The sequence below is a fragment of the Artibeus jamaicensis genome, unplaced genomic scaffold (genome assembly GCF_021234435.1).
Source record: "Artibeus jamaicensis isolate MK-2021 breed Jamaican fruit bat unplaced genomic scaffold, CSHL_Jam_final scaffold_660, whole genome shotgun sequence".
NCBI lineage: Eukaryota > Metazoa > Chordata > Mammalia > Chiroptera > Phyllostomidae > Artibeus > Artibeus jamaicensis.
In genome coordinates this window covers 10,095,447-10,119,908 of record NW_026522052.1, presented here as the reverse complement: position 1 = coordinate 10,119,908, position 24,462 = coordinate 10,095,447, and the positions used below count along the sequence as shown (strand labels likewise).

The window sequence follows — 24,462 nt, the reverse complement described above, 5'->3', positions numbered from 1 at the left end:
CTGCCCTGCCCCCCCCACCAGTGTCTCTGAGCCTAACCTCCCCCACCCCCACCCCGTCTTCCCCATTCCCCGGGGGCAGATCTTTTCAAGGTTCCCCATTCGGCCTTCTTCGGCCTTTCTGCGTCCCAGTTGTTTGCACTCAGATATTCTCTCTGCTTCAATGGCCACCCTGGTGAGGATGGATGACTGGACCCGACCCGCCCGGCCCTGGCTCACCCTGTACTCTCCCACGGCGTGGTTTAATGGAAAGGCCGCAGAACATGACATCAAAAATCCCGAGCGGTGGGACTGGAGTAAACCAGGCCCAGGATTTACCTAGCCGGTCCCTCTCCCCTGACTGGCCAGAAAGAGAAATGACGGAGTCCCTTGGTTTCCCTAGGAGCGGAGCAGTGTCCGCCGTGTCCCCGCCCCTAGACCGCCCTGGGGAAGCCCAGCCTGGCGGGTGTATAAATAGGCACCTCGCAGCTTCCTGCCCTAACCCATTCCTCTCTCCCTTCGAAATGGACAAGTCCCTCCTTCTGGGGCTCCCCATCCTGCTCTGCAGCTTCAGAGGTGAGTCCTGGGGGTTGACAGGTGGAGGGATGTGTGAAGGGTCCCCGAATGCGTCAGGGTTTCCATGGCACAGGTCCTATTGCAGGAACCCTGTGGGGACAGAAGAGGTCCTCCTAACGCCATGTCTTCCACCACAGTGTCCCTGGGACGTGCACCCAAGCTGCTCTCCTCCCCTTTCAGGAAAACATTGGTGGATTATAGGAATCGAGAGGATTTTCACAGAAGCTGGGGGTGGGGAGGTTGTTAAAATGAGATCTGCAGAGACTGTGTTGTTTTTTTTTCCCCAACAGTACTCTCTGGGTCCTTTTTAGACAAAGTGCAGGCACAGTGAGTAGAAATGGACCAGTGGGGTGGGAGAGGGAAATGGGGGGGGAGTGGTTTGGGGGGCGGGGGCAGGGGCGGGGGAGATGGGCAGGGCCAGCACTCGGGATTGAAAGGAATCCAGAGATAGACCCTGAAATTCAACACTCAGCAACCTCTTCCAGCAGCACGGGGCTGAGCTGGGAGCTGATGTTAAGTTTGATAAGGTAACAGGAACAGCAGCAGTTAACACACCTTAGGGCCAGTTAATAAAGCACAAGAGAAAGGGCAGGTAGAAAGGAGAATGTTGCCTGTACAGATGAAATCCAAAGCGTAACTCATGAATTTCAGATGCAATTTCTCCCCTTGTCAGCTTCCGGGCACATGTTGGTAAGAAAGCCACATGGGGTCAATTGAAAATAGAATGAGGTTTTTACAAAAGTGTTTTTATCTTTTTCCTTCTGGTCTGTGACTCTCCCTAGAAGAATGGGCAGGGGTGTGAGAGGCCACAGAGAGGTGAAGAGTAAGGAAAGGAGGGAAGGGGTGCAGAGGTGCCACTGTCACGGGTGGGCACAGGTAACCAGGTTCTTGGTGATCGGGACAAAGAACTGAACCGAACACCCAGAGTTTATAGCAGAGAACGTGGGAGCAAGCCAACTCCAAGCAGAGATTGACCTTATGGGCTGGAGGGACTCTATTCTTATAGGGCGGATCCCTCCTGGCTAGTTTTGGTGGGCTTTCACTGTGCATATACAAGTAGTTGTATTACTTTAAAACTACTGCACATGTGGTCTTCCATGGTTTTCCCAGATTGGCCACCAGAGAGGGGGGTCCCACAATGTTACCTAGTCGACTCCCCCTTCTCCTGGGGTCCCCCTGTACTAGGTTCGCCTTTCCCTTTGCCAGAGAATTATAGCTCTCCATGTTAGAGATTGGTGAAAAGGAAAGAAATTATTTATTCAAGTTATACAGACTTAAGAGTAATGACTTAATGACTTCATCAAAATCCCAAAGTCCCTTAAAACACCCACAAACACACACAGTCCTTCTTTCCCCCTTTGCCCTGTCTGGGGTACTGTATCTTAGGAAAAGAAGTAGAAAGCTGCGTGGTGGTTCTCTGTTAAAGTTGTGCTGGTGGTTCTCTGCTAAAGCCAAGGGGGTCTTCTCCTTCTGCGGGGGTCGGGGGAGGGTCCCTCCACTCTGGCCAAAGCTGCATGGTTCTCTTTGCTAAAGCTACATGGTGATTCTCTCTCACAGGGCTGCGGGAGTACTCATTTTGGCCAAAAGCACATGGTTCTCTCTTTAATGGCTGCTGCATCTGTGTTTAAATCCCCACGCCAGTCTTTCCCTGCAGCCCCATTTCCAACTCCTCCCACAATTGGCTACACTTGCCAGGACTCCCGTATCCTTCCAGCTTTACTGGGCTGCCATAGTGAGTCTGGGCAGGTGTGGCCCCATGATGTGGAGCCAATCAACTCCAAGCTGTCATTCGGGTGCTGTAATGGGGCCTGGGGAGTTGCCTCCCAGTTACATCTTGGGTGGAAGTCACTCTATTCTCCCTGGCTCAAAGCAAGGCCACAGCTATTTAACATATCTATGAAACCAGTGAAAGGTTATAGATATGTTAAATGACAATTCTAGAGGTTATCTGCAAAACTGTTGCTATGCAAAACAACTCAATGGCCTTGCTCCATGTGTCCCATCCCTTAGCTCAGACTTGTGGCAGTGAGAACATCCCATACTTTTAATATTTCCTGGATACTCCAAGTTCTTTACCCCACTACAAATCCTTCTTTTGGGGGGCCCCTGGCTGCACCCTCCTACAAATCCCCCTTTAAGATATATTGCCTCTTTATAATCATATAAAGGGACAATGGGTGAAGGCCTCATCTTCTTGTTGCTACTTCCAGCTGGACATGGATGTCATCTTACCTACCCTTGGGTCAGGGGTTCCCTGAAAGAGTGGAGGGGGCCAGCATACAGGGCATCCTTCCTGTGAGGAGAAGGACCTTACAGAATCCAGGTCATTGGGCTGTCACCAGGAACTTGCAGGCTCGATGTCCAAAGGCTGGCATTACTGGACAGTTGGCATCCTCATCGTATTCTGGAGGTGACATATATGGCAAGACAGTTGGAAGGCACAATTAAATCATGACCACTAAATGACAAAGACAGGGACTTAGGCAAAGAACGGCTTGTCTGGAGGAAGGTGCATCTCTCCAAAGCCCGTGTGGCCCACTCTAGTTAGCTCAGGCTGCGGGGAATATTTTAGGATTTCCCCCTTTCAGATATCTGGGCCCTTTCTATCCAAGCCATCAAGACAGAAAAGGGAAAATCAGCTCAAGGTGAAGCCCACAGACTGCCTGAACCCTTCACCAACCTAACCACTTAGTTCAGCCAAACCATTAAGTCTTGAGGGGCAATGATGGAGATGGGCTCCTTAAATGAGGTCTATATTGTAAGCAATCGCTCAGGTAGTGAGGTCACAGGCATAGGCCCTATGAAAACAGAAGGAAGAGCACACATGTCAGTCCACACAACAATTCCCAAGCCAATCTCTGTGACACTGTCTTTTGGGAAGACATCCAGTTGCAAGGCCTCTGCTTCAATGACATCTAATAGTGGCAATTAGACAGGTCCTTCATGCCTGTAGATTGAACATCTTTGGTGATATTACAAACCCAGTTTCAACTTCCAAATGAAAACAAACTTTCAAGTCAGTTAGCCACACCATTCTGACATCCAGTACTGAGCATTGTGATTTTCCTGAATACAATTTTTCTCCTTAAGATCACCCTCACTGTTATTACAGGGACTACTTTGGGTCCCACTTTTGATTTTGACTGTTTATTTGTATAACGCACCAAGAACAGCCTGGATCATCTATGATCTTTAAGTCTGCTTTGCTGGAACTCACACAGGGAACCCTTAGATTGACTTCTTAGTCCACCCCTGGGGGCACAGAAGCAGAGCCACACATCTGCCATCTGGCTTTGCCTGTACCAGTTGTTTCACTAAAATCCTTGAGGCTTCCATTGTGCCTATAGGTTCCTTTTTCGCCATCTTTCAGGAAAGCAACCTTTGTTCCTTCCGTGGAAAGACTGCCACGAACTGCACAGCCAACCAAAGTACCAGGCTTTTCTCGTGGGCTTTTGTTAGCTTCACAAGTCAATCACAGTTCCTCAGGGCTTTCTGGTAACAACCAGAACCCAGATATGCCTCCTTCAGGCATGACATTCCAGTTAAAATCTTGGTTAATAAAATCACTATTAACGACTGGTCTTACTGGATTTATGCAAAGAAACCTTATGTCATCACTCATTCCTTCAGAATGCCAAACTCTGGAGGGATCAGGTAAGGAGAAAAATACAAAGCTTGAAGGAAAATCCTTTTCCTTCCGATACCCACCAAAATGCATCTCCATGCCTTATTCCTTCCATTACTAACACCACATAATTTCTTTCCAAAACTTTCCCATTTCCATTTATCTTTACAGCTTCCCACAAACGTTCTGCAGCATTCACAAACCTTCTATAGCCTTTTTAACCCATCGGATTTATCCATAATTTACTTTTAATCCCTGTTCCTTTCCCACACTGGGAAGGACTATACTTCAACTCAGTACTTAAACTCAGTATCTGGCAGCTAAAAGTCCCTAGCACTACAGGCATCTCCTAATCGATCAACACTTGGGTCTATAGGTTCTGTCAGGGTGGGGCTGGAGCAAAACGAGGGATCTCAGTACAGAGCCATAAATGCCTTCACGGAAGGAGTTTCAGACCATTTGCCTTCTCTTCGGCAGAACATCTCCAACTGTAGGGTAGTCTTATAATTCCTGCTCCCATTCTCAGGCCATATCTCTCTGCCCCCTAATTTATATTGGCTCCAGTGTTACAAAAAAAAAACTAATCTCTTCTTTTAAAAAAATTTTGGGTCAAATTTATCTCAATTGCTAAGAATGCAACCCAATGGTGATTTAAAAGGGATGGAAGGTGTGGTTCCCATCTCAACTGCAGTGAGCCGAAAGAGAAGGAAAAAAAATCCCACAAAGACACTCCTTTGCAATCTAGAGGTATCCCTCTTTTCTTGCCTCAGGAGCTTTCCTAGTGGGCACAGGGCACCCCAGGATCCCACCGACCTACCACACGTCTCTGGCAAAAGAAATCCTAGTTGAGTGTCGGCCGACAGAAATCTAAAAGACTTGAGAGAATCGCCACAGTCTATGTCTGTTTCTTTCTCTTTGTTTAATTCAGAGGTTCTGAGTTCCCTGGAGGATTTGCAGGATTCCATGGTCCTATACTGAGTGTCCAGGCTGCAAAGAACTGTTGGGAAGGAACCAGTCCAGCATTCTTGAGCAATTGCCTATAATCCTGACAACCCCAGACTCACTGCTCTACCCTTGTGGCCCGAGTACATTTCCATTTCTGTATTCTCCATCTATGGAGACCCTCATTTTCCTGTAAGCTTTCAGGTCTGGGGCAAAGGAAGTGTCTTACTAGAAAAAGTTTCTGGCCCTGAAAACCATCAAGAGGGGCACCCAAGACGATCTTATTATAAAATGACTCTTTTCCAAATCACGAAGAAAACCCTCAAGTATTCTATCTAATTTTCCAGAGCTTTAAGAAATTGTACCTGAGTCTGAAATTTCCCCAGAAAGTGCCTCAGTGTCTAAAGCACCACCCTTCATACCAGACATCTCATAGAGGGATGTTGGACTGAGAGGGGAAATTAAAATACCCTTATAGGGATAAGTAAACCATATTAGAATTCAAAATTCAATTAAGTAGGTAAGAGTGGCTCCACATGGCCATTCTAGTAACAGATGACCAGCAGGCACCTGTTAAGCGGTTCTGGGCAATGTTGCTCCCTGTAATGATAGTATATACATCCTGAGGATGTACACAAAAGGCAAGTGGGGTACGAACGCAGGTATAAAGGCCAAAAGTCAGTCGGGGAGGACAAGCATAAAAGACTATCTGTGAGCCTGATGAGGAGACTGCAAAAGGAAGTCATAGTGCAGGCCAGGTGGTGACTGATATCCGGTATGGAAGGTCCAACCATGCCTAGTAGCCAACCTTCCATCGGGGAACATCAGACTCACCGAAACGGAATAGATGGCAACGGAAAGGGGCAACCTGGGTGTCAGAGCAGCGAAGGGGGCTTACCACTCGGGCGTCTTCTCCTGGCTGGGTCACCAAAACCGCGAGGTAGGTAACCAGGTTTCCGAGAGACAGAAGCGGCCTGGGGTGGCTCCCGGTTGAGAGCACAGCACAGACCCCCTGCCTTCCAAGGGTTAAGAGGGCCTCATGCAGGGGTGAGGAAGTTGAGGGGGGTAAATCTCAGGAAAAATTGCAAATTTGTTTTATGTATTATTTCTCTTTGTCAGTGCAATCCACCACCTATCTTTTGATAAACAGGCTTTTCCTGGTGAGTATGAAGGGGACCTGATCTGATCTTCTTGGTCTTGAATTTGTTCCTCTTTTCCTTTCTTTCCCCTCCCATTTCTTTCAGGCTAAAACTCTTGAGAACATAAACTCCAGTCCCTCTCTTGGCTTAGCCTATTTTATTATTATTTTTAAAAATACTTTATTTATTTTCAGAAAAAGGGGAAGGGAGGGAGACAGAGAGGGGGAGAAACATCAATGTGTGGTTGCCTCTCATGCGCCCCCTACTGGGGACCTGGCCCTCAGCCCAGCATGTGCCCTGACTGGGAATCAAACCCATGACCCTTTGGTTCACAGGCAGGCGCTCAATCCACTGAGGCACTTCAGCCAGGGAGGCTTAGCCCATTTGAATAGAGGCAGGTGCCCTTGCTGAATGGACCTCTGGCAAAGCCGCCCAGGCTCCAAGCAGAACCTCGGCCTGAAAAGAAGGATGGGTGCTTTCACAGCACGTGACTCCTGCTCTCACTTCTGTCCCCCTACTCTCCGGCCCCCCGCTAAAGAAATTGTCCAGTGTAGGATGTGCCACATCCAGTTTCCAGGGGACAGCTGCTTCAAAGGCCGGGGAGTGTGCACTGTGACAGAGGAAGAGGCTTGCACAACCGGGAAGATTTTCAAAAGTAAGTTGCGGGCTGGGGGGAGAAATAAGGGGCCGAAGAAGCAGACTGGGACAAGCCAGCCAGAGGGGCCACACCGTACCTCCGGCAGTCATCCCCGGGAGTGGCTGGCGTCTTCACCCCCATCACACACCTTTCTGGAAGAACAGTGGAATGGCAATAGGGGATCACCGAGGGAGGCCGAGAACAGTATTCTGAGAAACTAGAAGGAAAAAAAAAAGGAAAGGAAACTGGTTGGGGAACAACTGGGCCTAGGAGCCCGGAAGTCGGCTCCTTGACCCCGCCAGGAATTCCTCGTGGGTGGTTTTCAACCTTCGCAATAGAGGGCTGGGGGCGGGGGTGGAGTTGGGGACCAGCAAGAGAGACTGGCTTCAATAACTGGCTGAGTGAGACTATAAACATCGAGATTTCTCTGTTCTCCTACCCTCTATGCTAAGTGACTCCTTGGCATTTATAACCCTCGCTTAAGCCCGTGCTGATTCTCAGGGGAAACGTCTGGGTTTCCCAGAATTGCTGCTGTCAGGGTCCCCCTGGCACCCCCATTCCTTCCAGCTGCTTGACTGCTGCCTTTCATTTGCAAAGCTCCCCACTCCCCTCCCCCACACCCCCTCCCCTTGGTGACCCCTTCCAACTCTTCACATTGGAATCACAGAGCCTGCGATGACACAAGGTGGCTTTTAGCTACAGGGTCCAGCACAAATAACATTCCCCCCCCTTTTAGTACAAAATCATAACCATGTCATTCTGTAACATAACAACATCACACTCAAGCACACCATAGGACATTTTAGGGGAAACATTCAAATTAAAACTACAGAGTATCACCCCCATATTAGTGCTCTACCAACCACTAGGATGCTGTGTTCCTTCCCCTGGACCTGCCCTGTACTGGGGCGGGGTGGGGGAAGGCCCTCTGCGGCTCTGTCTGTCTGTCTTCCCTCCCAACAGATGATGGTTTTCTCTGGCTGACCTTCATGGGCTGCCTGAAGAACTGCGCGAACGTGAACAGCATACGATGGGGCGTCTTCATGGTGAACTTCAGGTGCTGCCGGAGCCACGACATGTGTAATGAGTCTCTGGACGATGTTAGGCTGACCGAGCCTCCATTCGTTATGTACGATGGTGCCGCGATTTCCTAAATAAGCACACTTCCAACTGAGAACCCGTCCTCACCAACACTTGCCATTTTCTGCTTTTGTGATCGTGTAGTGGAATCTCACTGTGGTTTCTACATGATGTCGGGCCCTGTGTATGTCTTCTTTGGAGAAATGTCTATTCAAGGCCTCTGTGCATTTTTAAATCAGCAGGTTGCTCTTGCTGCTGTGCTGGGGGAGCCCTTTCCGCGCCCCGAGGACTTACCTGCTGTGTGGTTTTTCTCTCCACGAGTGGCCTGTTCACTGTTGATCCCATCATTTGGTAGACAGAAACTTTTGATTTTGATGGAACTCAATTTATCTGTGCTTTTGATGTCAGAGCCAAGAAATCATTGCCAAATCAAATGCTGTGAAGTTTTTCCTTGCTTCTTTTCAGAGTTTTATAGTTTTATGTCTTCCGTTTAAGTCTTTCATCAACATTGGGTTTATTTTTTCTTACTTATAGGCTTTTAAAAAACTCAGTTGTATTGGGGTAACATTGGTTCACAACATCATGGAACTTCCAGGTGTGCAAAGTGGTAATTGAGCACCTGCGCGCCCGCACCTGCAGGCCACGTCCCTTTAGTTGCCAGGCACCGGCCTTCTTTGCCCCCTGCCCCTCCCCCACCTCTCTCCCCCTCTTCAGCCCCATCCTCTCTGTATCTTTGCGTTTGTTTTTGTTTATTTTCTTAGTTTGTTTGTTACTTTTCGTTGCATAGCCCACATGGGAGTAAAATGGTAAGGTCTTTATTCTCCATTTCGCGAAGCGGGAATGCCGTCAAGCCCCACCCACGCCGCCACCCTCGGCAGTATTTTGTCTTTTTATGGCCGCGCGGTGCTCCGTTGTATGTCAGACCACATCCTCTTTACCCAGTCTGTCAGTAGACACTTCATTTGTGTCCTGCGTATTGTAAATAATGTTGCATTGTACCTAGGGACACATTTATTCTCAAGAACAATTGCTTTTCCTGTTTTTCTGGTAGGTAGAGGGTTATTGGCCTGAAGAGCATGCTGGACCTGAGTCTAGAACAAGGGCACTTGCTCAGGGTCTGGACTCCCTTACGATTCCTGCCGCTTCTCGTTTGCTCTATATAAATATATTTTCGTAAGATGTAAAGAACAGGGACGAGCTTGCATTGGACCAAGAAAATCAGGGGGTGCGGGGTACTGTAACGAGGGCAACCTGGGGGTCAGAATCTCCTGGAAATCTGAGCTAGGAAGCATAATAGGGCAGGCTCAGGGAGATTGGGCCTGGAGACCCGTGTGGATATGACAAAATCTGGGGGCCTGGCCACAGTGGTTTGCCAATCTTCGCTTGAAGCTTAGTTGTAAATGCGTATTGGTCAGTCTCTCCCTGCCTGTATCGCTCACTGCAGCCAGGGGCCTCCTTGCCACCTACCTTGTGTCTGTCTCTAATCTGAAGCTTCCTTAGTGTTTAATTTTGACTTGCTTGAGTCACTAACTGTACATCACTGTAATCCTTCCATGAATGATTTCATTATTGGAACCCACGGCCAGTACCCTTGGTCTACCCACGTAAATTAATTAACCAGCCCTGAATGGAAGAGTCTACCCCATTTTCTACCTGGAGAGGCTAAAGTAGTTAAAGTATTTTCAGGATGCTAAAGTATAGTATAATGTTTATCCTAACAATACACAATTTAGGGGGAAATACTAGCCTACACATTATGCCAATGTTTTACAATTAAAACATTGAATATTCAAGTATTTTATCCTGTTTGTGCAAATACAATGTGGTAGAAACTAACAAGCAAGTATAAGCCTGGATGTCCGCAGGGATACTACTAGACCAGGGATAATATTCTACAGCTAAAAATGCACATAATGGTGTATGTAGATTCTAACCCATAGAGAGGTTAACATGGTAAAAATAATTAAACCTAAACGAAGTGAGGAATAAATCAGGGATTAATTTGTTTCATTCCATGGCCCAATCGTTTGCTCGAAAAACAGCAGCGAAGCCCTGTCACGGATCTCTCCTTGATGTCGTCAGTCACGGGGCTGCCCAGTGGATCGGGAACACCCAGCGTCCTACCAGTGGGTGCATTCAGAGCAAAGTGGTAGTTAAATGTCTTTGAGGTCTGGGGGAGTGAAGACCTACAGCAAGCCAGGCGACGAAGTGATTGGCCGACACTCAGCCAAGCGCCCATCCTGTCAGACCGTACGTCACTGTGTATAACGGCAGCCACGCTGTGTGCACTTTAAACACGGGATTATGTAACCATATACTATATAATTATTACACCCACATGTAATACACATCTTTATTTTTCCCTCAGAGGTTTGGGCAAAAATTGCACAGTACACGCCATGAAATACAGTACTGGGCTCTGGCCATGAGAGCAAGATGAAATGATCGGAAACACGGTGATCAGGCACGTGTGGACAGGAGTAGGTGTCATTAAAACAGTTTCTTAAAACGGGCAGGACCGAGCCTCGCGCGTCCGGTGCACCCACCGCAGCCTCCACGGAAGTCAGCGTTTCCTAATCTCCCGTTGGCTTCCTCAGGGCGCTGCTTCCACAGGCCCTCGCCAGCCCCCATCAGGGACCTCCTCCACTGTCCTCCCAAATAGTTCTAAAGTCTCCTCTGGTTTCTTGTCCGAATTTCTATCTAGTCTGCTTTCTTCTGACCCTCCCTCATGAGCTCTCCCAGAAGAAAAGACTTTGTTCCCTTTGCCAGAAATGTTAGAACCCCGACTTCAGCCCAGGTGCGGGGTCAGAGCTCGGTTACCGGGGAGGCAAGGAGAGGTTGTCAGATGGAAAAGATTGAGGGGAACTTCCAGGGATTCTTGGGAGACGATCCATGCCCCACCTGAGTCTAAGTCCAGCAAAACTCCCCAAGTGTTAACACTCTGTGATAGGAACTTATTATTTCCTGAAGACCCCAGGTCACGTGAGCTCACCTGTTGGCCTCTATTGGTTGGAAAGTCAAAACCTCCTCCTTCATACTGCAGGTAGTGAGGGGAACCAGGAACCCCACGAAAGGGAGTAGAGAGCTTCACTCTTCGAGGGACAGAAGAAAAGGCAGGGTCCCCTATGGAGAAGTTTCTGGATACTGCTCCTAACCTGCCATCCAGATTTCTACACCTCAGCCGTCTCTGCCTTGCCCTTCTCGCCCTCTCTTCCTGGCCGTGCCTTTGCGCTCTCATTCAATGACATACATTTCCACATTCACTTTGATGGGGGGTCCACAGATCTGGCTAAGAATAGTTCCTTTCTCTCTACACGGTAGCCAGGTGTGAAGGCTCTGACTACTGGGAACAGCATGTTTACCCTAGATTACCTGGCTTCTGTCTTCATTTGCATAGAGGCCATTTAAGATGACCAGCATCTTATTCGGACAAGCTACTTACGTGCAGGTAAAGCGGGAACTTCTTGGAAGGTTTCCAGCGCACCAGATGCACCAGATGAAAGAAAGACATAGAAGCCATATACTGTTTCACAAAGTTTATGTATCTGTGTTAACAGGCTGAAGGGGTGCGTTCACCTGCACACATCAAAGCCCCGTAAGACATGGACAGGGGCTATCGGGACTAATCTAAAAAAAAAAAAATCCCAACCCGGGGATGAGGATAAAGTATGGTCACAGAATTCTCAGTAGTATTTGGGATTATTTTGGCCCAAGTCTTTGCATTCCCATATAGAAGATATTTAGGGAAAAAAGTCACACCCAACCCTGTTCATGGCATCACCAGCGTAAGGAAACCAATCCCCCCCTGGTGTGAGCAACAGAGATTTGCAAAAATGCAGCCTCATGCTCCACCATCCCCGAGACTCAGCCACCCTCCACCACCACCTCCTCTGACTGCCACTCTCTCCACTGCCCTCTGGCTCGCTCACGCCCCAGCATTGTTAGGACAGGAGAGCAAAATACAGGTTTGGGGAAAGATGGGAAGGGGACGCTGAGAGAAAGAATGAATGACGCAAAACCCAGGAGAGCGGTGGAACTAGGATCCCACGGGGAGGTTGCAATAGTTACTATGTTTGCAACAGATCAGCTCTGTCCTCGTCTCAAACCCCAAGATGTTGAAGTCCTCACAGTTGGTCATGCACAACAGTTTTGAATAATAGTATACACTCCGCCCTGAGGAGGGAAAAGAGTGGGAATCCAGCTGGGATGACTGTCTCCCCCACTTGTTTTCAGAGCCTCACTAATTTGCCTCTGGGCCCTTCGGAGCCGCAGAGCTGCATGACCTGGAGGATGGACTTTGTCCCCCGACCAGCGAGGCACCTCAGCCTCCCCTTCCCTCGATATCGCCTTCAGGAAAATATTGCCAGGCCCTCTGGAGGGCCACCCCGTCCTTGCCCAGCCCACTCACACACTCTCTGGGCACAGGGGCGGCCTTGTCCCTGAGGGAAGGAGGGCACCTGTCTCGGCCCTCTGTTCGCCACGCTACCTTTTCTCAGGAGGATGTAGACATTCTCGATGGCGCAGGACTGCTGGTACTGCAGGATGCAGGACGTCATGCTGTCGTAGCACAGCCCCAGGTGGTATTTCTCACACTTATAGCACAATATTGCAGTCTCTGCCAACACAGACAGAGGCGCTTCACGCGTGTGCTCTGGGGACGCTTCCGCACCACACACACGTCCCGCAGAAGCCACAGCCTGCTTTACGCAGTTTGTGTGTGTCTGTGGGACGGGGCTACAGGCCATGAGCTCCTCCCAGCAGTTTCCTCTTGCCTACTGGCTCCTAATCTTTCTCCTTGGTTGATCTTTGTGAAAAACAACATGTACCGGCATAAATCAAAGGTTGTGAATGGCTTCCCAAGGCTGGAGTTCCTGCAAAACTTATCTACGGACCCCCAAGTTGCTAGCCCCTTGTCTGCCCAAAATCTAGATGGTTTTTGGTCAGTAGTTGGGAAAGGGGAATAACAGAGGGGATTTTCACTTCCTTACTACAAGCAATGGACTTCTTGGGGCTGGGCGAAGACAACACTTCTAGGATTCTGCAGGAAAGACAGAGGCTGGCCTTCCCTGAAGCTGGAGGGGAGGTTTACCAAGCACTTTAGACTAGGCATGGTCGTACCTGGCAAGTGTTCATGAAAGTCCCCTGTGAAAAGAAGAAAAACATCGTTCTTATCATGATCCCTCATTTATCTGCCAGAGCCCCGAATCCCCAAAGCCAATTTGGGAAATTTCTCCTCCTCCAGCATCTGCCCATCTCCTAACCAACAGGCAGCTCCTCCTCTGCTTCTAAGACTTACCGTTACTTGTCCAAACCAGAGAGACGATACCCAGCAGAAACAGAGCGAACATCCTGGGACCGGGGCGTGTGCAGTTTCCTGAGGAAGAAGCTGGTCAGCTTTCCAGGGATCTGTCTCGGGTTATTCAGCTAAACTATGAAATCATAAAATTTCAGGGACAGACAGTTCCTTAGTGTTCCCAGAACCAAACCGCCCACCGGAAGCTCAATACCTCTAGGTGACTACATGTAAAATTCTCTCCAGGGATGAGCCAATATATACGTAGATTCGCTGTTGCGTAGCTAAGCATTGAGCTCTGCAAGGAAAGTCGACTTTCGCTTTCCCATTTTAATCTTTCAGGTAGATCAGGACAGGGTTTGGACACCTGAGTTGCCTTTAGCTCTTTTCACTAACCTAGTCACTGTCTTCAGAATAACGTCTGATTTTTTCGGGTTCTAGGGAAAAGGTGAGCGGAGGTGAAATGTGTCTGCTTTTCCTTCACGTGACTGATTTTGTCATTAAAATAATTACCAAACACATACCAAGTGCCAGTATCTCAGGAAGGGAAGATGAGCAAACCGGGACACAAACAGGTGGTCTCCCCGGCGTCAGAGCCTCATGTTAGAGACCAGGGCCGTGGGTGAGGGCCGAGAGGAGGGGCACTCCAGTGTGCCTGCCTAACCCAGACGCTTCTGTGCAAAGGTGGGGGTGGGGGAGGGCGTTGGATGCGACTTTTGTCTTTTTATCCTCACCCGAGGACATTTTTATTTTCATTGTTTCTATAGAGAGAGGAAGGGAGAGAGAGAGACAGAGAGAGAGAAAGGAGAGGGAGAGGGGACAGAGAGAAAATATCGATTGGTCGGTTTTGTTCTCTTTTCCTGCTCTTCCCACCAGCATTCAGAGGTGTGGGGGGCTCTCTGTGAACTCCAGGTGACCTCCTTGGCCCCCACCAGAAGGTACCACCCATCACATTTTTTAAAGGACCCTTATCTCTCACTCTAGGCTCTCCACACACACACACCTACACACAACACACACACTCTGGGAAGCCATCCGTGCCCACTGGGAACCCAGGAACAAAGCGACCCGACCCTGACTTGATGCCAAGGTCCATTTCCCCAAGACAAAGGGCAGAATTTAGAACCTCAAGGTAAGAGGTTGCTCATCTGCGCTATCACTAAGATCTCAGTCACCCACCCCGAGCCGAGAGACCAGGGTCACGAGGACACAATGTTCTGCTTTCATCTCTGCAGAGCAGGACAAATGGCGTCTCAGTCTAGTGGCAGCCTTCTGGCCGTGGGGGTGCATTAATGAGGGTGCTGTGCCCCCCAGACTCTGTGTCTGTGGGGCCGTGGAGGGGGATCTCATCAGAGCAACACTTTTATTAGTTCATGTCTTCATTCAGCTGTCACGTGTTCAGCCCAGCACCGTGTGCTAGGCAGTGCTAGGCGAGCGTCACAGAACTCGGTAGCCATCCTCATGATGTACATCATAGACCCGTAGGATGTCAAAGTTCTAAGGGATCATAAAAACGGTCAAACACTCACCTCACAGATACATGGCTTGGCAAGGATGCCATGGGTTGCCTAGCAATCAAGCACAGGTCTGCAAACGCTGGGGGAAATGCGATTTCTAGTACACCACACTGCCTCTATGAGCAGGCTCCTATTCTCTCCTACTCCATGCTAAATGAAGAAATTGTTCTTACAAGTAACTTGAGTAGATGTGTTTCTATAGGAGAATGGTGAGTAGGTCAGAGGACCCCAATGTTTGGGTGGAGTTACAGAATTCCATGCTCTTAGTGGAAAATAATCCAGTCGAAAAGAGATCCAGAACTCAATGGGCCCTTCCGAAAGTACCTGCCACGGGGGACTGGATGGAAGAAGAGAAATTGTGCAAACCTGTTGCAGTTCCCCCTAGAATGTCTGCTTCTTGGGCTATGATTCTAGAGTCGCTGTCTTTAAACAGACAAAGCAGAGAAAACCTGATAATCTTGGAAACCCAAGCACCCAAGGTTCAGGGGGTTGCCTTCTTGATAGGCCTTTGGGAAGTCCTGGAAAATTCCATGCTGATTGTAACACCCTCACTGCAAATACGGCAGAGGACGGAACAGACTTCACAGTCTTGCTCTCCAAGTCGAGAATCAACTGGCTTCAGAACCAATCCCCTCATGTCTACAGCGTTTGGCTCTCTTCCTAGGCAAGGATGTCTGTCAATTTTCTGGCATTTGACCCAAGACTTTATTTCATGTGATCTATATCCCATATCTCCAAAGGTCAGACTTGGCATGTTTTATGCAAGGTATTATTCCTACAGCTAAAGAGCATGTGGCTGAATCTGTTCGGTATGGCTAGAACAGGCCCCACCAGCCCACCGCCAGGCGCAGGAGGTTTAGATGCCAGCGCTGGCCACAGTTTCCCGGAACCTCACCCAGGGTGAACCTTAACTGAGTTCCCCTTTGTGCGGAATGCTTACCTACATCATAGACAAAACTGGCCAGGTCCACAACATAAATTTGCTGGAGGTCAGGTTGTGTGATAATTCTAGGGGCTTTTCACAGCCTTACAAAGTGAATAGTCCCTGATCTCGGAGGCTGGATTTCTGGTCAAGTGAAAGAGCTCTGGGCTGGGAATCAGGAGCCCTGGGTGCAGGCCCTGTTGGGTCATAGATTATAGGTCTCGTCATCTCTTTCACCTTCCTGTTCCTCACCCACAAGGTAAGGAGCTAGGGGAGCTGGTCTGAGCTGTTCATCGCCCTGCTCTCACGCAGAGACCTGCATCTGGCCGTGCAGCCCGAAGTGCGTGTTTGTTGAGTGTGGGGATGAATCCCCGAGAGGCACGGACTCAGGGTGGTGAGAGCACAGCCCCTCCAGGCCGAAGGTCTTGCTCCGAGCACTGGCACCGTCGGTCACCAGCGGTGTGTTGTGGGTGAGATGCGAAACCTCTCCAAGACCCACTTTCCTCCTGTGGGAAATTTGAACAAGAATTGTAATATCATGGCTATAATACTAATAATAACCGCTATGATGACAAACAAAGTTTAGCCTAGTGTAAACGCTAGCATTTATTTCTCAGTCACCATTATTCTCTGCCGCGGATGGAGAGAAATGAACTTGAGCTCCCAGGGAAAGCCGTGTGTGATTGGATCACTCCCTCACGCATGAATAACCCCTGCCCCGCCACGAAGAAGGTCTCCCGCCTGTTGCCTAACGACTGGGGCTTGCTGACCCTGGCTTCTCTCCTCCCTGGTCAAGCAAGTTCTGCATCAGGATGGACAAGCACGTCCTGTTGGTCTTCTCCCTCTTCTGCTGCTTTGAGGGTGAGTCACAGAGCCGAGGAGTGGGCTCCAGAGATTGGGTTCAGAGAGCCCAGGGAATCTCCACCTGTGTAACAGGGACCGGTGCAGGGCTAAGCCGGGACTACATTTATAAGGGAGAGGAAGCCAGCCTTCAAAACAGGCCCTTTTCCACATTCTGCCGACACTCCCAGCAGGGGTGCCGGCCTCTCCAGCTGTCCCTCCTCGCTGCCTCCCCCACCCTTTCCCTACCATTCCCTATGATCCAAAATCCTGACAGGGTTTTCCCTGGGACGAGCTTTCCATTTGGAAGTCTGTATACATATCTTCGGGGAGCTAGTCACTCTCTAAGAACTAATTTTGCTGGACAATGGCCTCTCATATCCTTGTCAGGGACTTTATATTAAAATTCAAAGAAGTGATTTCAGGAGAGCAAATAACTGCATGCTCTGGGATCAGGCAGGTAAAAACCCACGGTTCCGTCACTGTCTTTAATTCTCTGCTCTTTTGGTCGCTCACCTGAGAACCAGGAAACACCCACTCACAAGGCTTCTGTGGCTCGATGGCTGCAGATTGAGAGAATGTGGCCCCGATGAGATGCTCAGTGAACACGACTGGCTCTTCTCATGTAGGTGCACTCAGAGAGAGGTGTTTAAAAAGAATTAAGCCTATCTTGGTGAGCTCCCCCCAGTGTCACGGAAAGTGTCACGGGCTGTGCTGTCGTTCACGAGGCCTTCGCAAAGGTTCAGGCTGAATTTCAGGAGTGGAGTGTATCACTAAATGGCCTCTAAGCAGCAAAGGTCCGAAACCCCATGGTGGGAACACTGGCTCGGGCAAACTGCTTTATAGCACTCGTTCCCGGGCTCACACTCCTGCCGGCCTGTCTACAGTGCTGCTGAACAGGCCAGGGCAGAGTTAATAAAACTGTGGTTACACTGGAAAACCAATGCCACAAAGGCTAGGTCTTTGCTCAGTAACCCAGGTTAAATGGCTTAAGTCGGGGCCAGAATCCTTTTACTCTCCTGAAAGCACTTCTCTGGGGTGTGGAGTCGGCGAGGGCTCCAACTGCTTACGGCCCGACCCCCGCCACCAGGTCCTCCTCCACTGCCAACCACCCTGCTCCGCCCACCCCCTTCCCCCGGACCCGGGTCTGTGCAGCCCCTCCCAGCCCTCGCGCCCCGGGCCTCACACCAGCTCTGTGCTATCCAGCAGGGTCAGCTCTCATGTGTATAACCTGCCACCTTCACCTGACTTCAGATCGCTGTAGAAGAGGCTTTGGTGTTTGTGTTGCTCAGGAGGAAGAGAAATGCATGACCTTAAAGATCTACGACTACAGTAAGCTGGGGGGCCAGGGTGGGGGTGCTGTGAGATCCTTAGAAAATTTTTAGGAGAGTACTTCAGCAATTTGACACCTCAGACTAAGGCCTGTCCAGGAGAGGGACCGAGGTGCAGAATGCACCCAGCACAGGTCCCCGAGCATGCAGACAGAAGGGGATCAGGGCAAATGTGACGGGGAGAGAAGGTGGGCATTCTACATTCCCAAGAAAACGGACCAATCCAATCGGACTGCAGCTCTGCAGACATGAAAGTGCTAGCTGCTGATCTCCTGGCAGGGAAAGGAATGAAGCCGCTGGGCAGAGAGCGGACGGTTGTCAGGGACCTCAGGCAAACTGCTGCTGCCGTGGCCAGTGGTGTGGGCCCCACCTGTTGGGGGCTCGAGGGGAAGTCTAAGCCAGACACAGTCCTGAACCCCGCCCTGCTGTTACCAAACAAGAGGTCCGAGGGAGGGGCAATACAATATTTGGCCCACCTAGGGATGCCAAAAACTGCTATACAACAGGGGCCCCTCCCAAGGAGAAAATACTAAAATCTACTGGGCTCTTCTGTCCGCCGCCAATTGGAAAGGCATCTCTCAATGCCAGAGATTTGTGAAAAGGAAACGAAATGTTTATTTAATGCTATTCAGGCCTAATGCCACCACTAAAATAGCAAAGTCCTTTAGGGTATACACCTATACCCACACAGCTCTCCCTTCTCCCACTGTCCCAACTCCGGGTACCATAAATCAGGAAAAGAGCACATGTCTGTGTTGCAGGCCGCTGGCACCGTCAGCTGTGTCACTGTGCAGGATCTCGAGTTAATCCAAAGTACTGTGGTACCCTCTCATGGTCCACTGGCAAGAGTTCTTTGTACCCAGTTCCAGTCAAAGTCTCTCCTGCTTTCCAGGCCACACGGCCAAAGGGGGCACCCCAAAGCTGAGTGGGCCTCTTCTACCAAAGCTGCAGGGGTTCACACTCCACCAAAAGCATGTGGCTTTCTTCTTCACCTGGCTGCAGGGATCTCCATTCTGCCCCAAATGGCATGGCCCTCTCCTCACCTGGGCAGTTATCCCCTCATGTCCTGGAGCCCATCTTTTCCAAGCTCTCACACCTGGGCTCCTCACTCAGGGGCACAGCCCCTAGTTACCTCTCCTGGGTCCCAGCCACTCCCTTCTCTCTTGTTCAATACTTGGCCACAGCTATTTAACATATCTATGAAGCCAGTTAAGGGTTATAGATATGTTAAATAATCATTCCAGAGGTTAGCTGCAAAACTGTTGCTATGCAAAACAGCTCTCAATGGCCCTGCTCCATGCGCCCCTCCCCCCGGGGTGGGTGGGTGAGGACATCTTATATGTCTCTCCAATATTCCTATACACTTTGAATTCTGGACACCATTCCAAATCTTTTTTTTGGGGGGGCCCCCTCTTGGCTGCACCCTGTATCACTGCCCGGTGCCTGGCTACATTCTCACCGGCGGGTGGGGTGGGGGGTGGGGGTGGGGCAGGCGCCAGGTTTGACTTGTCTTCAGAGAACTGGGTCACTGACTCACTGCTACGGCCCCTCCTTCTCCCAGCCTGGAACCACCTGCTGTCCTACATGGTGTGCCAGAAGTTCTGTAGAGACCTGACGTTCCAACGCCACGGTCACTTTCTCGTCCACGAGTGCTGTGACTACAATTACTGCAACCTCAAACTGTGAGGTGCGTGCCATCCCGAGGGCTCGCTCCAGAATGTCACCGACGCTTCTCCTTCGCTCTCTGCCTGCCCCTGGTCCCTGCCGGGCCCACCCTGGAAGTAGTCCCGCTCTCTTGTTAATTCCTTCCTGGTGCCCCGCCCACCTCCGCTTGGCTGCTGTGTTGGTCAGAGGGCAATGATTCTCAACAGCGGGTCCCCCGTTATAGGAACTGGCGCGTCCACACCCCAAGAAGGCGACCCCAAGAAGCTCAGTGCAGCAACATTTACAACAAGACTATTCTAGAACCTTGTGATTCACTTAGATCATTGAGGTAAAGTAGAACTCCCTTAGCTGAAAATTCACAAGTATTTATTTTCATGTAAAGCATGTATTTATCTTTACTAGAGAGAAGCAGAAATAGGAACCCATTGGATGGTGGACCCTCACAGTTTTCCTCTATGGTCACGAAATTATTTTTCCCAGCGGGTATTGTCCACTTCAGACTCAGTCATGATTTTCTCAGCATTGACAAAGGATACCCACACCTAGTGTTAGTGGGAAACGGCTAATTAGGGATTTACTGCTTCTGTAACAGTTCTTGCTTACACATGGCCATGGGGAGAAGAACCAGTAAAAATCCCTTGGTTCGATCAAGGCAGCATAAAGTATATAAAACAAAGTGGAGTCACTTATGCCAACTAAAATGGCTGTCAGTCAGCCATGTCACTTTGGTTCAAGAGGAAAATGACCTACGTCAGAGCAAACATGTCTGGCAAGGAGACATACCTGCCCATGTGGTCAGAACATTTCTGCAGAATGGGACTGTAACAGGGCACAGCCAAGTGGGGGGGCCCAGAGAGGAATTTAGAGCAGGGTCCAGAGCTTAGGGTGTCCAGGAAATATTAAGATGTCCTCAACCCCACCCCCCGCCCCCAGGGGGAGGGGACAAATGGAGCAGAGCCATTGAGAGCTGTTTTGCATAGCAACAGTTTTGAAGCTAACCTCTGAGATGGTCATTTAACATATCTATAACCCTTAACTGGTTTCATAGATATGTTAAATAGCTGTGGCCTTGCTTTGAGCCAGAGAAAAGGGCGTGGCTTCTACCCAGGGTGTAACTGGGGGCTGGTCCCCTGAGTTACAGGGCCTGCGTGAGAGCTTGGAGTTGATTGGCTCCACGACATGAGGCCATACCTGCCCAGACTAACTATGGCAGCCCAGTAAACTTGCAATAATGTGGGAGTCCTGGCAGGTGTAACTGATTGTAGGAGGAGTCGGAAATGGGACTGCAAAGGAGGATGGGTGCGGAGATTTAAACCCAAACGCGGCAGCCATTCGAAGGAGAGAACCATGCACGGCGGTTCTCTGGATTAACTGGAGATCATACCTGCACGGCAACATAGCTGACGGTACCAGCGGCCTGAAACACAGACATGTGCTTCTTTTCTTGAGATATGGTACCCCGAATTAGGGCAGGGGGGGACGAAATGCTATGGGCATCTGTGGTTATCTTAACTTTGATATTTTAATGGGGACATTGGGTCACTACTTTTAATTCTGTAAAGCTCTAAATAAACCTTTCCTTTTCACAAATCCCTGGCACTGAGAGATGTCTTTCCAATTGGCAGCGTACAGAAGAGCCCAGTAGATATTAGTATTTCATCCTTGGGAGGGGCCGCTATTGTTCTGTAGCAGTTTTTGGCGTCCCTAGGTGGGCCAAATATTGCCCCCCTCCTCAGACCTCTGTTCATTAACAGGACCACCCATAGACAGGCTCCTAGGGAAATTCCCCACCTGTCAGCAGGGGTGTCAAGCAGAACAACCATGTTCCATCCATAGGCTCCTGGGCAAATTCCACCCCTGGCATCATGGGTGTCAAGGCATTTATTGAAAGGGCCCAGAAGGGTGGAGTTCACCACTTTCAAGGTATAACTGAGGCAGGCTCCAGGCCACTGCTGAGACGGCTGGGCTGCACACCCCAGGTGCTGCCCCACACCACGCTGATGATCCCCCTTGGCATCAGCCCCTCGGAGGCTCTGCCCTGCAGGACTGAGGACGCCACCCGCCCCACAACCCACCTGGCTCCAGAGATCCTTCTTTGCAAGATGCTGATGACTCCCTCATCAGTCCACCGTGCTGTCTCACAGACCTGCAGACGGAGACTCTGGGACTCGGGTTCATCATCCCCCTACTGATTGCTCTGTGTGTGTGTGATAGTTCTCTTCGACTGTTAGAATGTGAGTAGGATATTCATGTGTGTTGATGTTCTGCTTTGAGTGAACCTGCATTCAATGGAAGCTGAGTGAATGGTGTAGTTACTGTGTGTGACTCTTGTCTATTCCTCAGTATCGGGCTGCTCAGCAGGCAGTGAGCTGAGCAGTTGCCTGGTTGATTTGTAGGAAAGAGGACATCAGGAACAAGATGCTCGTGACAAGGGCCCCTGCTAGGCCTGTCAGGACGCACACCACAGATACGTCACTCCTCTCCTTTCTCCCTCTTCCTCTCCTTATCTTTCTCAATTCCACTTTTTCTTGACATCCACGTCCACTGTCACTTCCCCAGTACCCCCACCATTGCTGTACAAATTCTCCCTCTTCTGAATGCCCTAGCTCTTTATTGATATTTTAAAAAATAATCCTGGCCCCAGTTTATGTTTATTGATTTTAGAGAGAGTAAGGGAGAGGGAAACGTTGATGTGGGAGAGAAACATTGACTGGTGTCTCCTGGAGGCACCCCAGCTGGGGATAGAACATGCAACCAAGGCTTATGCCCCAACTGGGAATCAAACCTGTGACTGTCTGGTGCACAGGACGGTGCTCCAACCAACTGAGCTGCCTGGCCAAAGCTGGATGCTTTTATTGACACTCTCTTTTAATGGTCTGTCTAATTTGCCCCGGCAGGTTATACACCACAGCAAGAGCAGAGACCAGGTCTTACTCTCCCCTGCCGTTTAATTGGACAACCAGTGAAACTGATGGAGTTTTTCTCTTTCGTCTGTTTAGTCCACAGCACTAAGGAGGCCTTGGTGCTTTTTCTGGCTGCATCCACTTTGTTCAGTGTACCGGGAATGGTACCCTCTACTTTCTACCCGGGGAAGAATGTTCACTCCGGCTACCAATACACCATGTGTTTTCCTCAGGGTTGTGGAGTGAAGGACATTTCTTGTTTAAGGGACCCTCCAGTATTTAAATAGCTTAACTAAGAATTGGTTTTGATGGGATTCTTCAAAAACTCATTAGCTAATTCACTTCAGAATTCATCATTGATAGCATCATCATGCCAAGGTCTTAGAAAGGAAACCTGCTCATTTGGGAAGGGTAATCTGACACCGTTGGAAATGGCTGAAGGCTCGTGCTCCCCGGTTTTAATGATGTCAAGAAGGATCGCCTGGGTTTGTTCTCAGATTCAACTTTACCATGGAAACTCTCCCTCCAATCTCTTGCCCCACAGGGTTGGTCTCCATTGATCATTATAAGCTAGGCCCGTTATTTATTATGAGTTGAGATATAATAACTTCACCTTCTTGATTGAAGTCCAAATCACATACAATAGAATCATATATTTCAAGTATGCGATTTGACCTGATTTGACAAATGTGTAAACCTGTAGAACCACCATTCTAATTAAAACAGAACATTTGCATTGGCCCTGGAAGTTGCTTCAGGCATCCATCCGCTCCCAAAGGTGTTATTTCAACTTCTATCACCATTGGCCAATTTCGCACGCTCCTAAACTTATTATGAATGAGATGATACAGAAAGTACTCTCTTGAGATTGATTTCTATTATTCACCATTAACATTTTAAAAATTCATGCAGGTTTTTGTGTATACCATAAGTTTGATCTTTTTTCCACTGTATACATATACTACAATTTATGAAATTAATTTGCTTATTGAGGGACATCAAGCTCTGTTCAGGTTTGGGCTATAGTGAATAAAGCTACAATAGAATTCTTATATAAACTTTTGGTGGACATACACACCCCTTTCTCTTGGATAGGTAATTGAAAGTCAAGTTTATGAGTCGTAAGGTAAGCATATGCACACCTCTCAACAAAACTGTCAGGCTGTTTGCCGAACTGGCGGTGCTGATTTGTGGCCACCCTGTGTTCTACGGGGGTTCCATTTACCACATCCCTTTCCAGTGCCAGTTCTATTAGTCATCGAAATTTGAGCTGTTGTAGTGAATGTAAAGGGGCTATTGCATTTTCCAAATAATTAATGAAGTTTAGCCACTTTTTATGTCCTGAGTTAGAAAGTCATTCAGCCATGACTTCTAATATGTATATAGATTAAAATTACCATTTAGAATTCATCTTTGTAAGAAATTGACGTGATTCAATCTATTCCTTTATGGCTACTGGATTAGCCCAACATTTATTGAGAAGTTTATATTTTTCTCAACTAATTTGAGATGGCTCTTTCATAATACACTGAATTGTCATTAGCACTTAACTCCAATTCTGGGTTCTCTTACTCAGTTAAAATTTTCTACCCATTACCTCTACTTAACACACACACACACACACACACACACACACACACACACACAAATGAATTCAACGGGGACTGTAGGCTTAATGTGAAAATTAATACAGTAACCTTTCTAAAAGGAAGCACAGTATACTTTTATAACTTTGGAATAGGCAAAGGTTAGTTACCTGTGATGTACAAGCAAAATCATTTTTAAAAATTCATAAATTTTATGTCATTCAGTTAACGCTGTCTGCTCTTAGAATGCATGATTAAGAGAGTGAAAACCAAGGTAAAGACTTAGAGAAGATATTTATAATACTTATGCTTTACATAGAACTTGTTGCCAGAAGATAAATATCATTTTTTCACCCTTCCTAGACAAACAAAAATGGAAGGAATTTGTCACCAGTAGAACTGCCTTGCAAGAAATGTTGAAAGGAGGTAT

At 48.8% G+C, this 24,462-nt stretch overlaps 3 protein-coding genes across 5 annotated transcripts; 2 read left to right on the top strand and 1 right to left on the bottom strand.

The window, feature by feature from the left end:
• Nucleotides 1-466: 466 nt before the first annotated feature.
• Nucleotides 467-8,391, top strand: PATE1 (prostate and testis expressed 1). Of its 3 annotated transcripts, XM_037134231.2 has the most exons (5): nucleotides 467-552; nucleotides 843-879; nucleotides 6,239-6,279; nucleotides 6,797-6,913; nucleotides 7,859-8,391. In XM_037134231.2, exons 1-5 carry the CDS (start codon nucleotides 501-503, stop codon nucleotides 8,047-8,049), a joined length of 438 nt encoding a protein of 145 aa, XP_036990126.2. In that variant the 5' UTR covers nucleotides 467-500; the 3' UTR covers nucleotides 8,050-8,391. The 3 variants fall into 3 exon arrangements, with proteins under 3 accessions (XP_036990126.2, XP_036990129.2, XP_036990128.2); XM_037134234.2 differs by lacking the exon at nucleotides 843-879 and having other exon boundaries at nucleotides 538-552; nucleotides 6,594-6,913; XM_037134233.2 differs by lacking the exon at nucleotides 467-552 and having other exon boundaries at nucleotides 841-879; nucleotides 6,594-6,913.
• A 3,620-nt stretch (nucleotides 8,392-12,011) lies between these two features.
• Nucleotides 12,012-13,323, bottom strand: PATE2 (prostate and testis expressed 2). The gene is made up of 3 exons (XM_037134179.2): nucleotides 13,272-13,323; nucleotides 12,462-12,590; nucleotides 12,012-12,148 (listed from the first exon to the last, which is right to left on the bottom strand). Exons 1-3 carry the CDS (start codon nucleotides 13,321-13,323, stop codon nucleotides 12,012-12,014), a joined length of 318 nt encoding a protein of 105 aa, XP_036990074.2.
• Nucleotides 13,324-16,519: 3,196 nt separating this feature from the next.
• On the top strand, nucleotides 16,520-19,564 carry LOC119041054 (prostate and testis expressed protein 3-like). Its single transcript, XM_037134178.1, has 3 exons — nucleotides 16,520-16,568; nucleotides 17,757-17,879; nucleotides 19,440-19,564. The coding sequence occupies exons 1-3, from the start codon at nucleotides 16,520-16,522 to the stop codon at nucleotides 19,562-19,564; spliced, it is 297 nt and encodes a 98-aa protein (XP_036990073.1).
• Nucleotides 19,565-24,462: the final 4,898 nt, after the last annotated feature.

Excerpts from the sequence above, each read along its gene's own strand:
- PATE1 (XM_037134231.2), top strand. The coding sequence starts at position 501 with ATGGACAAGTCCCTCCTTCTGGGGCTCCCCATCCTGCTCTGCAGCTTC. Across the intron at positions 553-842 it reads CCTGCTCTGCAGCTTCAGAG|TACTCTCTGGGTCCTTTTTA; the intron begins GTGAGTCCTGGG and ends TTTCCCCAACAG. Across the intron at positions 6,914-7,858 it reads AACCGGGAAGATTTTCAAAA|ATGATGGTTTTCTCTGGCTG; the intron begins GTAAGTTGCGGG and ends CCCTCCCAACAG.
- PATE2 (XM_037134179.2), bottom strand. The coding sequence starts at position 13,323 with ATGTTCGCTCTGTTTCTGCTGGGTATCGTCTCTCTGGTTTGGACAAGT. Across the intron at positions 12,591-13,271 it reads TCTGGTTTGGACAAGTAACG|AGACTGCAATATTGTGCTAT; the intron begins GTAAGTCTTAGA and ends CTGTGTTGGCAG. Across the intron at positions 12,149-12,461 it reads CTACATCCTCCTGAGAAAAG|GGCGGAGTGTATACTATTAT; the intron begins GTAGCGTGGCGA and ends TTCCCTCCTCAG.
- LOC119041054 (XM_037134178.1), top strand. The coding sequence starts at position 16,520 with ATGGACAAGCACGTCCTGTTGGTCTTCTCCCTCTTCTGCTGCTTTGAG. Across the intron at positions 16,569-17,756 it reads CCTCTTCTGCTGCTTTGAGG|GGTCAGCTCTCATGTGTATA; the intron begins GTGAGTCACAGA and ends GCTATCCAGCAG. Across the intron at positions 17,880-19,439 it reads CTTAAAGATCTACGACTACA|CCTGGAACCACCTGCTGTCC; the intron begins GTAAGCTGGGGG and ends TCCTTCTCCCAG.